Below are 12497 nucleotides of genomic sequence, written 5' to 3'. Positions count from 1 at the left end.
CACATGTCTTGCAAATAGCCAAGCTCACATTGGTATTTGCATCCTCAAATGCTCACGTTGCCCAGTAAAGGAATCTTTTCTTACCAGGAACCTGAAACAGAGAGAGATACAACTGTTCCATCTCCTCCTCCGAAAGATAGACTGGGAACGTGGTACAATCCAACAAAAGGTGACAAGCTGCAGCGAAAGCTTCCTTGCAGTCACCTTTAAGGGGTCCCAGGATAAGCATCACTTGTTCTAAGTCCCACTCTTCTTCCTCCTTTTCCTTTTTATTACCAGAGTTGCAGTCAGAAGGAAGAGGATTAGAACTCTTGTTCTTGAATGGTGACCCTCGAATTGAGAACAAGTCTGAAAGCATTTGTTTAAACTGAGGTACAGTGATTTGCTTTGCATCCCATGGGCTCTTTTTCTTGCTAGAACTTTCAGATAATCTGTAGCCATTCTCTTTTTTCTCTTTTCTACTCACATTCATTACTGAGATGCTTTCGTTACTTGTTTCTTGGAACTGCACTCCAAAAATGTATTTACTGGAAAACTTGGCAACCAGCTCTTGGATGCAATACAAAGTCTTCTGAATGCTCCCCCCTTTCTTCCAGACATCATCTCTCTCAAGGGTCACAGCTGGCACCCCCAAGTGCTGAGAGAGCTCTGGGGAGGAAGCACTTAGACCAATGCCACTGTCTTCTGACTTCAGGGGAGGGAATGGAGTCTCATCCTCCTCCTCCAGCACAGACTTAGTCTCCAAGGTTATGTCCACATTTTCCTTTTTCACTGGGCTCTAAAACAGAAATGTTAATGTGGTTAATGTGGCACTGCACAGATCATTTTACTATGCAGAACTGTGGCAGGCACTGGGGAACAGCAACGACAGAAAAAAGCCCTAGTATTTGCAATTTTCAGATACAGATTACTTTTACAAAATCATGAGACATAGTTATTGGTAAGCAGTTCAATTCAGTTGCATTTAAAACCTAACAAATGTTTGTATAATCCTCACACCTTGACTCATCAAACACCAACAGATCCATAGCTACAGATACTTAGCAAATGGAAACATTTCCTTAAAATCAATTCCCCACTAGAACAGTATTACTTATGTTGGATTATTTCTAGTCAAATGTATATATTTGTTCTACCGCAAAACTCTGGCAGGCTGTGCTTGTGTGACTGCTTTATGCCATTTATCCCTCCTTTCCTATCATGGTCTCTTGCACACAAATAATACACCACATTTTGTTAAACTAAAATATTAACTGAAAGCCTTGCAGATCTAACCAGCTGTAAAGCTGGGCTTGATTTGGCAACTCGAATCTTTAGCAACTGCATGACCCTGAGTGCCTTTTCAAAACCATTAAGATCACATTCTTCTCAAAAGGTAGGATTACAGCCCCAGTTTCAGACAAGACTATACTCCTTCACTGTTACAAATAATTCAAACAAGTCAGAACTGAATATCCAGTAAGAATAACAAGGCATCAGGTAGCTCTGGAAGGGACCAAAGAAGATAAGTTTCAAAAAACTTTATTGCTGCAGTTATCATCTAGATTTAAGTTAGAAGAATTAGCATTTTAAAATAAGTTATGTCACTAACAATTTTAAACATCTATGAGTAGTTGAAAAACACCTACCCCTTTTCCACTTCCTGTCTCAATGTCCAAATAGGAAGGGGGCATTTGCACTTTGCTAAGCACCTTAAAACAGGTCTTTAAGGCATGAGTGAGTTCTGGTAAACCTAATACTTCAATATTTTCCAGGAGAGACTGCACCATATAACTGAGCATCTGTGGAAGATACTGAGTCTGCACTTCAGAGTAGAGTTCCTAAAATAAATAAGCATTGTTTAAAATAGTTATCACATATTATTATTCAGCTGTCTAGCAACACTGATCAATGATTGATAAGGTTAGTTCATGAATGGTTAAGCTGTACAAACTTGCTTCAGTGCTATTCCTTCTTTCTTCATTCTACATGATGAACACTGAATCATACCGTAAAAATCTTACAATCGTCAGTCAGCTACTAAGAGACCAAAAAGTCCCAGGAAATTATTTACCCAAGAAGCAAAAGGTACACTTCTTCATTCCTTTGATAGAATCACCATATTTTAAAATGCAAACAATTTTCATTTTGTTAGGGAAAAGCACAGGTACCCATATATAAGTCAGCACATAAAACTATACTTTGCAGGAAATAGCATGCATATGCACACGTATGTCAATTTGCCTATTTTCATTTTAGGTAATCAAAATATTAATTATTTGATTTTAAGTTTCTTAAGACTTTGTGCAGTTAACTTCATGTTGCCTTACCAAAGGAATCACATCAAGAAGAAACACCAATAGTGTGCAGAGCTCTGAAATTGTAGGAGGAGTGCTAATATGTTCAAGAGGGTATCTCATCTGTGTGGATTTGTTTCTGGATTGAGAGAAACATTATTTTGTAAGCTTTTTTCCTGTCAAAATTCTTGTTACAATAAAAAAACTTAATCAAAACCAGCACAAAACATTGAACAGCTAGGCTTTCTGAAGCAACGTAAAATGGGACTTCTGATACAGCAGGATAAAACATTCTGTCAAAACCACCTAAACTGTAGCATGTGGGATGCTAAAGTGCTTCTAATTTTCAGATTGAATCTCTATACACAATCTTAATACTTAAAGTATGATCTTCTCTCTTATATTTAGAAAGATATAAAAATATAAAGATCTTTATTTTTCTTCAGAAAACGCTTGTTCTTCCAAGGAAGACCTCTCCACTTCCCCTCCCAAACCTTTTCCTCCTTCAGCTGTCATTTTGAAAGTAATTTCTTTCGTTGTCAGGTTGCTGGTTTCCATCTAATTGTTCACCTGTTTGCATTCTTGAATTATTTCAGGATGCAACTTGCATATCTGTCTGATTCTAACATGTATTATGTCCATTCCAGAATTTAAATCCTTCAGTAAACTTTATTATCTTAAAAATACCACTTGAGAGCTATCTGTGTAAGAGGAGCACTATTGTTTGACAACATAAACACCTGAAACAATCTTCGAAACATTTGGTCATGTAATCCCAAAGAAAATCCGTGCTTAAGGATGTGATCAACAAATTGACTGTTTTGACAATTTCCGAAGCATTTTTGTTCTCTTTGATTGCACTGCGTGAAAGGGAAAAAAAGGAAAAAGAGAAACACGTCAGTGAAGATTCTAAGAGCATGCACATCACAGTATCAGCTGATGTGTTCTAAAATCTTTTTACTCCTTTCTCTACAAGCTAAAAGACATTGATTGTTTTAAATCAAGGACATCCTTTATTGGATGCGGGGGGAAGCATAGTAACAAAGGATGAGGAAAAGGCTGAGATACTTAATGCCTTCTTTGCACCAGTCTTTAATAGTAAGACCAGTTGTTCTCCAGGTATCCAGCCCCCTGAGCTGGAAGACAGGGTCGGGGAGCAGAATGAAGCCCCCATAATCCAAGGGGAAATGGTTAGCAACCTGCTACACCACTTGGACACACATGAGTCTATGGGGCCGGATGGGATCCACCGAAGGGTACTGAGGAAGCTGGTGGAAGGGCTCACCAAGCCACTTTCAATCCTTTACCAGCAGTCCTAGCTGACTGGGGAGGTCCCAGGTGACTGGAGGTTAGCAAATGTGACGCCCATCTACAAGAAGGGCTGGAAGGAGAATCTGGGGAATTACAGGCCTGTCAGTCTGACCTCAGTGCTGGGGAAGGTTATGGAGCGGATCATCTTGAGTGCCATCAGGCGGCATGTACATGACAACCAGGTGATCAGGCCCAGTCAGCATGGGCTTATGAAAGGCAAGTCCTGCTTGACCAACCTGATCTCCTTCTATGACAAGGTGACCTGCTTAGTGGATGAGAGAAAGGCTGTGGACATTGTCTACCTTAGACTTCAGTAAAGCCTTTGACATGGTTTCCCACAGCATTCTCCAGGAGAAACTGGCTGCTCATGGCTTGGATGGGTGTACTCTTTGCTGGGTAAAGAACTGGCTGGATGGCCGGGCCCAAAGAGTGGCGGTGAAGGGAGTTAAATCCAGTTGGCAGCCGGTCACAAGTGGCGTTCCCCAGGGCTGAGTATTGGGGCCAGTTCTGTTTAATATCTTTATCAACGATCTGGACAAGGGGATTGAGTACACCCTCAGTAAATTTGCAGATTACACCAAGCTGGGTAGGAAAGTTGATCTGCTTGAGGGTAGGAAGGCTCTGCAGAGGGACCTGGACAGGCTGGATCGATGGGCCAAGGCCAATTGTATGAGGTTCAACAAGGCTAAGTGCTGGGTCCTGCACTTGGGCCACAACAACCCCATGCAATGCTACAGTCCTGGGGAAGAGTGGCTGGAAAGCTGCCTGGCAGAAAAGGACCTGGGGGTGTTGGTTGACAGCTGGCTGAATATGAGCTGGCAGTGTGCCCAGGTGGCCAAGAAGGCCAATAGCATCCTGGCTTGTATCAGGAATAGTGTGGCCAGCAGGACTAGGGAAGTGATCGTGCCCCTGTACTCGGCACTGGTGAGGCTGCACCTCGAATACTGTGTTCAGTTTTGGGCCCCTCGCTACAAGAAAGACATGGAGGTGCTGGAGTGTGTCCAAAGAAGGGCAACGAAGCTGGTGAAGGGTCTAGAGCACAAGTCTTGTGAGGAGCAGCTGAGGGAACTGGGGTTGTTTAGCCTGGAGAAAAGGAGGCTCAGGGGAGACCTTATCGCTCTCTACAACTCCCTGAAAGGAGGTTGTAGCGAGGTGGGGGTCGGTCTCTTCTCCCAAGTAACAAGTGATAGAATAAGAGGGAACGGTCTCAAGTTGTGCCAGGGGAGGTTTAGATTGAACATTAGGAAAAATTTCGTGACAGAAAGGGTGGTCAAGCACTGGAACAGGCTGCCCAGGGAAGTGGTTGAGTCACCATCCCTGGAGGTATTTAAAAGACATGTAGATGGGGTCCTTGGGGACATGGTTTAGTGGTGGACTTGGCAGTGCTAGGTTAATGGTTGGACTTGATAATCTTAAAGGTCTTTTCCAACCTAAATTATTCTATGACTAAGTCATTCTGGAATAGCTAGAGTTTGAGCATCTTTCTCCCAGATGAAAAAAATCCAGCCTTCAACTTTGAAAATCAAAAGGCTAAGAGTTCTGTCACCAGACTGATTCTTGGCCAATATAACTGTATTTAATCAACATCAGTCATATGCAGAGTACTTCATTTTCTCTCTGCTAATCAAAGAGAAATCAAGCGTGTGTGGGGAAAAAGGGAAGTAATAGAAAAATCTGGTATTCTATACAGGTCACTGTTAAAAACCTAGCCTTCCTTAAATTGGTTAGATTTTAATAAGTTGGGTTAATATAAACGATACAGTTTCAGTTCATAGTTGAAAACTTGTAGTTATACCTTGCAAGTATGTTGCCACTTTGATTGTAGCTAAGTTTGAGATCGGAACCAAGTGCATCTTTGCAGTAGGAATAAAAGGCTCTAATAACTTCAAGGAACAGATCCCCAACAACCTGCGGCCCTACAATTGAAGGAAAAAAAGAATCCAGTAGTTGTACCGAAGTGATTGCTAGGTGACTCAGTTACAAACTTGTATAGACTTAAATTAGGGGTAGCTAGACTAAAAAACACACGATCACCCAAGTAGGAAGAAAATGCTTACTTGGCTTTTTAAAATGTCAGATTTTCCAGTTAAAATAAAATTAAATATGTAGTTAAATATTTGGGTTTTTTTCTTTTTTCTTTTTTTTTTAATTCTAGTTAAATACCACCTGTTGTTCATTTTAGGAACTTTTTAAAGTAATACTTGGAAATCCATAGCACTGGTTCTACATTACACTTAAGTCACTTTCATAAGGCAACTACGCTGCAATAATTTATAAGTAGGTATAATCATAACCATAAACCTGCAGTTCACGTGCCGAAAATAATCACCATGTGTGTATCCGTAAGGAAAACAAGCAGATTTCCCAATACACATTTAACATAGTAGCCTTGATTAAATTTTGAGGGACAGAAGCTGGAAAAATCAGCAAATTGAAAAGTTCAAATGCCTAAATATATTAAAAAATTGCATATTTATAAACAGTTTTAAGAAGAAAGTATAAGTTAGGTGTGTGCTGACAATTGCACACAGTTTTCAAGGGTCAACACTTTTTGGTTTTATCTGAAATTGTCTATAGAGGAGGTGAACAAATAATAAGTACAATACCCTAAACATGGAACCATTAAAAAAAAGTAGTGTATAAAGGATTCCAATGAGTGTTTCTATAAAGGAAAAATAAAGTTAAAGTGACTAAGGGTAGCAGAAAAGGTCAAAGATTTTTGTTATGTTTTAGTTTGCTACCTTTGGGAAAAAAAAAAGTTGCACTGCTAAATCCATTTCAAAAGGAAGTGAAATTCATATTGGCTTAATGCTCAAGAAGTTATATTTTGTGTGCTGGCTGGAGCAGAAAGATTAAACTAAATAATGCAGTTCAGCTAAATAACTCATTGTAGTTCAGATTAACACTGATTGTCAGCCAAATAAAACATACAATAGGGTAGTATCTGTCATCTACTTTCTAAATTAGACAAATCAAGAAATTTGTTATGTAACAACCTTAGTCAACTGTCCCTTCTTCAGCATTTTTGTCAGGAAATAAAAATGTATTATATAAGAGGCTTTAATTACGATAGATTTTTTTAAAACCAGCTAAAACCAGTGGAAGGAAACATTAGTACCACTGTCTTATAAACAGACTAACAACTGCTTCTACTAAGGTAGCATTCATTTGTTAGACAAGCAATACAGAATCCTCATTTCTCCTGGCAGTGCTTTGATAAATCTTTAACAGGAAATGTGCTTAAAAGGACTTTCCTGGCCCATGATAGAGGATAAGCTTACCAGAATACAGGAGCCTGCAAAACCAACTGCCACTTGAGTGTTTAGTCTCAGTACATGAGTTTTATTCTAAGTCTACAGGCTTGGTCAATGGTTACCATCACTCTCCCACCCAGGATAACCACCTAGAACAATGCTTTGGGATACAGTCAGTCATTAAGACTCTATTAGCTTCTAACAAATACCAGTTAACCAGTCCACAGGCTTCTCATACCTGTCAGATTAACAGAATATAATTTCAAAGATTTATCTGTACATGGTTCTTACAGAATACCATTAAATCCTAAAAATCTGTCAAGTTACTTTGGCTTAATTTTTTGATACAGAAAGGAGAACTTGCCCTTTAAAATAAGGGCTGGCAGAGCCTCACCCTTCTGGTGCTGGCAACTTTATGTACACAACAGAACAGACATGTGACAGTCAGGGAAGAGGAGGAAATTCTTCACAGCTCAGTCATGAAGTCTCAAACTATAGCTCCCACAGCAGCGTCAGGCCAGCACAAGCTGGCAGGGCCATTGACAGAGGCACCCCTACCTCCCCACAGCTGTAAGACGTTATTTCCAGCTGGAGCACCTGCAGGTAAGTGGTACTGCCCACTTTGGCAGCAGTACCACCATAGGCTAGCTGCCTGTGGGACTACACTGTCTGGAAAAGCAACATGGTCATGAGAGTCTGATGCAAGTGTATAGGAAGGCCTGCAAGCACAGCCAAGCACTGGAAACAAACCCAGGCAAAAGTAGTACTGGTGGTTTTCCAGACAGAAGCTGCTTTATAAGACAGAACAAAGAGAGGCCTGACAGTATTTTAGAGAATAAACTCCAAGGAACAAATTGAGCAGAATATTGAGACTAGGGCAGAAGTGGTTCTTTTTAACTGGCCCCTGAGGTCACAGTTCTGGGCATGGAAAATCATTATCCTCACTAGGATACATCCATGCTACACAGTGGAGTGCTCTGCAGAAGAGCCAGAGACAACCTGGAGAGGGTGCTTGCTCCAGAGCACTGTTCTGAACCAGGTCCAAGGCACAGAACACACCCCCCTGCACACTAATACACAATGCACACATATTCAGAATTAGGAAAAATTGTGCAGGGTGTTGTCTGGAGTCCTACTGTCAAAGGTGATGAACACCAAGTTGTAACAGTTGTTAGCAGTCATAACAGAAGTGCCAAGCAACATTACCTATTTCAGGTTTGTCAAGGAGACTGATTAGGATGCGGAAGGGTTTCAAATAAGCTTGATGCTGTTCCTCTGTATCAGACTCTGGGAATTTCTGATGTAAAATTTCAACCAAACTCTAGTAAAAAGAAAACATCAAAATGTTACACATAGAAGAGAGATTGCCATTTTATTAAGACCTGAAGTGTTTCTAAATTTGATTTTGTTTAGTACTGACTACAACTGAACTTCAATTTTCCATACAGGGTAGGCAAATCAATGACATCGTCTCATCATCTCTACTCAAGAGCTGATCTTATTCAGAGAAGCATTTTTAAATAATTCAGGTAGTCTATCAAAGATGCTACCCTTTGGTTTCATTAGATTCCATTTGTGTTGTAAGCACATACAATATTGGGATAAATACAGCACAGCAGGCATTCAGATAGATGAAAATATAACCACCAAAAAGATGCTATCTTTAGGGACAGAAAGTGAAGGACAAACCAAGTGGTGCAGTGAACAATTCTAGATGCAGTCTGCGCTAACATTTAAAAGGATCATAAATACGTCTGTATACAATGAACACCAACCTCAACCAAAAGATCTTTAGAATATTTTCCAAAGAAATAAATAGCATGGTCTTCAGAAGTTGTTGAGTCTGGAGCAAAAGTACCACCTTTAATATCAGAGCCTACAAGATAAACACAGGCATCAGGAGTACAGAGAAACGCTACAGTACAGAGCACTACACACACGTCATTTATACAAATACTGACATTACACTGCATTTTTAACTCTTGTCATTTCAACACTTTGCTTGAAACTAGCTCATGTACTTCCCAGGATGGCCCACATATCACAGTTTGGGGCAACCAGATGTGCTACACTGAACATAAATCAAAACCAAGGCCAGATCCAGACACAGGGTCAGCAATGGCAGCCTTCATGCAACTATGTGGCTGCAGCTCTTGCCCTGTCACTTTTAGCCTCCTCTTATGCTGTTAAAAGGAGGCAGATGGGGAGAAGCTATAGTCCTCTTATAGCCCCTCCTTGACAATTAAGCCCACATGGGAATTAGTGACTATTACTTCCAGAAGAACAAGGTTAAAACAGCACCCTACTCCTTTCAGTCCACTGAACCACTTCAGAATGAACCGTGGATGGGACCTGAAATAACTCATCAGATACCCTGTGATTCAGGACAGTGAAATGAATTCACCTCTGAAGAGAAGACCTGCTTGCCAAATGAATGCTTAATTTTATTAAACAGGTACTTAATAAATGGCAACTAAACAACACTTTATTTTATAATCATTCATTAACTGCTGAAAAAGTGCATTACATTTTTAAGCACTGATTCTTTTTTTCCTCTTAGGTATTCAGAATATTGAATATCACTGTATGTTATACAGTACCTAGCAACCATGCGTATAATCTTCTATTGAGTGACATATCTCTCCTCAACAATGTCTGCACAGCTGCTGATAGAATATAGACTAAATCAGTCCTGCGCAATAGAATAGTGCTTTCGTTGTAGTCCTAGGGTGAAAAACAAAGATAGTTTAGCTGTTTATGAACACTGAAACAAGTCAAATTGGTAATGATATTTTTTTAAAACTGGTAATATTAATGTTTTGGAAAAAAAGGCAACAAACCATCAACAACAAAATATTTTGTATACTAAAAATCAAGAAAGGAAATCTGACACGATTGTGATAATTTTCATATTTTAGTTACAGAGCTACAGTTAAGCTAAAAATACTAAAGACTTCATTATGTTATGCCTTAAGACTTAAAATTACTTGCTACTTTCAAAATACTGACTATACTACTAGGTAAGTTAGGAAACGATGGGGAACAGCTCTTGTTTCAAGTAATATTTTCTTCCCTAGTCTTTAACAGAAGTATCTTAGCTTATCTTAGCGCAGACAATTCCAAATGCTGAAATCCTACTTAAAAAAGAAGCTTGATATTTTTTCCATATGCAGTTTCTCAGGCCTGAATACTTCAAGTGCATTCCAAATATCATGCAATATTCACTTTGAAAGCACATCTTCATTTGAAGCTGTAAGAAGTCTGAGAAGTAGCAGAGTCTGCTCTACTATTAAAATTGATGGGGGAACAAGAAACTGCAAAATCTGTTCATTGATTTTGAAGGTACAAAATTCAGACATTTGGCAATAACATGCAGGAGCTGGATTGGTTTCACAGAAGACACCTGCCCGCACACAAAGTGCTCATGCGACAATACCAAAATAGTCCTCTTACCAAAGCTGTGTAAAATGGGAAGAAGAAGAGAATCACTTCTAGAGTGTTTCTTTGCACAAGGACATTTGAATCCAATACTGATACACACAAAGACTTTATCTGTAAAAGGAAAAGAAAGCACAACGGTGTTTTACTTCATGATAACATTTAAACTACAATCACTGTTAATAATCACAAGAAAGAAAGAAAGCAAACTTGGTTACATGTGAACAATATCTTTTTAAATAAGAACAGAATTCCTCAGCCATTTAACTCCTGCCCCTAAAATGAGTTAAAAAAAGTTTTGTAGAATACTGTTGAAACAACCGTTAATACTTATGAAATACTTGGTTTTGTAACAATACAGAGTGTCACAGTGTGACATTACCAGCTATCAGACAGAACGTGAAGCCTCACAAAATGCAGATATTAAAGTCCTCTAACTGGCATTACATTTATTCCATTACTCAAGTTTAACATAAATTACTACCTACTGAAGATTTCCACTTTACTGAAAAAATAAAAAGATACTGAATTTCAGAATTGTCTTCCAGGACTGCAAACACTTTGAGAAATCCACATTAAACATTGTATATACTGTATTATAGAAAAGCTGGTCTTCAACCTTAAACGCAAATTCAGAACAAGTAGAGAAAATATGTCAGGTTTATCTTCTGATTTGAAACAGAGTCAGTCTTTTAAAGGCTGTATGCAGTTCCGATTACCAAAAACTGCAGAAGCTTCAAAAGACTTGCATTCTGCAGGCTAACCAAAATCAGGATGGGAGATTCTCTGCTATATTTCAGGTAAGATGCTCCCATGAAGTAACCATATTAAGCCATTCCATCAGCCTCTCTTTCTCTCTCTCCAAAATATTTTTAAGAGCATGTCATTCTAATTGAATACAGAGAAGGCACAATCTGCTAGTATGCAGGTATTATGGTAGGTAAGACTGATCTATGAGGAGTGTAATGAACTTACTGTGAGCTTATAATCGGTGCCGAGCATGTACTTCTGCTGTTTTCCAGACAGCTCTCTGTTGATATGACTTACAACAAAAAGAGAAGCAGGCAGCCTGATGGATGGGCTGGCCAGGACACTGCCCCAGAGAGCTCCATAGAACATTTCTTGGCCCATCAATAAGGAGAGCTTCACAAGCAGAGCATCTGTTCTGTACAGAAATATATTTGACATGAGAAAATAGATTTTTGTTAGTTCATTTTATACCATAAAAAGGCAATTATACACAGAATTATACACATTATTTAATTTCTTCATCTTTGTATTATCAGTATTGCCCTTTTCACGTGAAGATGGCTGGCATCTGATTGTATGAAAACAATCAAAAAACACTCAATCCCTTGTCACTGTGCACACTCACTGAAACAAAGTTTCTGTGCCTACTTTGGAAACTTCTCCAGTAATTATCTGCAAACATTAAGCTCTGACCAAATTACTGCAGTAATTCTGATTGCAAAATATTTACAGTGAGAGGTATGCAATGCTGAATTGGGAATAATTTAAGCTGATGCTAGACTCTGAAAGCCAATTTTATCAGTCTGGGAACTGGAAGATATCCTACATATTTGTACTTACAAATCAATGAGCTCAATTTGTAAGTCACTGAACGAAAAAACCCGTGAGATAAAACGACACGCTGTCAGTTATTGCACACAGGACCGGTACACTGAAATTAGTTTAAAGGCAAGCACATTGTAGGTCCTATGACTGAAGGCACATTCTCTGCTTTGGCAACTCTGTCAGTACTCTGGTATTTTACTATAATGTAGGAATTAAAACCTCACATGAGGAATGTAGAAGTGAGAAAAGAGGAAGAAGTCGAGCATAGAAGAGGGACACACCCCCAATCTGATGTTCTTTTCCATTTCTTTATAAAGTAGCCCTCAAGCCTTTTTTTTTTGTTTGTTTCGTGTCTGTGTGTGTGTGTGTGTGTGTGCACGCGTGCAAACTCACGCATATGTGTGTGTTGAAGAAGGAAGTAGTTTCTAGGGTGGAGCATGACCTGAGCTAGTACTTCTGCCACTTTCAGGAACAGCAGGGAATGTATTAGTGTTAGTCCTCAATGTTGAAGATTCTGAAAACGTTCAGTGGAGAGTCTCTCATGAAGTTGAATTTAAAATTAATCTAACACATCTTCCGACAAGATATCTTGGTCTATCTTTCTTGCACCAGAATCATTACAATGAGTAAACTAAAGAAAGAC

General features: G+C 39.2%; 1 protein-coding gene across 8 annotated transcripts in view; it reads right to left on the bottom strand.

Annotated features, from left to right (window-relative positions):
* DOP1B (DOP1 leucine zipper like protein B) overlaps positions 1-12497 on the bottom strand; it is a 53641-nt gene that overhangs the window by 26065 nt on the left and 15079 nt on the right. For all 8 annotated transcript variants that reach the window (XR_012039710.1, XR_012039707.1, XR_012039711.1 and 5 more), the window contains 10 exons: positions 11255-11444; positions 10295-10393; positions 9442-9565; positions 8617-8717; positions 8048-8162; positions 5383-5503; positions 3017-3136; positions 2310-2415; positions 1629-1820; positions 85-778 (listed from right to left, as the gene is read on the bottom strand). Coding sequence is in view for 4 of the 8 variants with exons in the window: in XM_072846395.1 (XP_072702496.1) it covers positions 85-778; positions 1629-1820; positions 2310-2415; positions 3017-3136; positions 5383-5503; positions 8048-8162; positions 8617-8717; positions 9442-9565; positions 10295-10393; positions 11255-11444 (1862 nt within the window). In the remaining 4 variants the exon portion in view is untranslated. The remainder of the gene's footprint in view (positions 1-84; positions 779-1628; positions 1821-2309; positions 2416-3016; positions 3137-5382; positions 5504-8047; positions 8163-8616; positions 8718-9441; positions 9566-10294; positions 10394-11254; positions 11445-12497) is intronic.

Source organism: Ciconia boyciana, chromosome 1 (genome assembly GCF_034638445.1).
Source record: "Ciconia boyciana chromosome 1, ASM3463844v1, whole genome shotgun sequence".
Classification (NCBI taxonomy): Eukaryota; Metazoa; Chordata; class Aves; order Ciconiiformes; family Ciconiidae; genus Ciconia; species Ciconia boyciana.
Note: the sequence above shows the minus strand (reverse complement) of the source record. Positions and strands in the feature narration are given on the sequence as shown.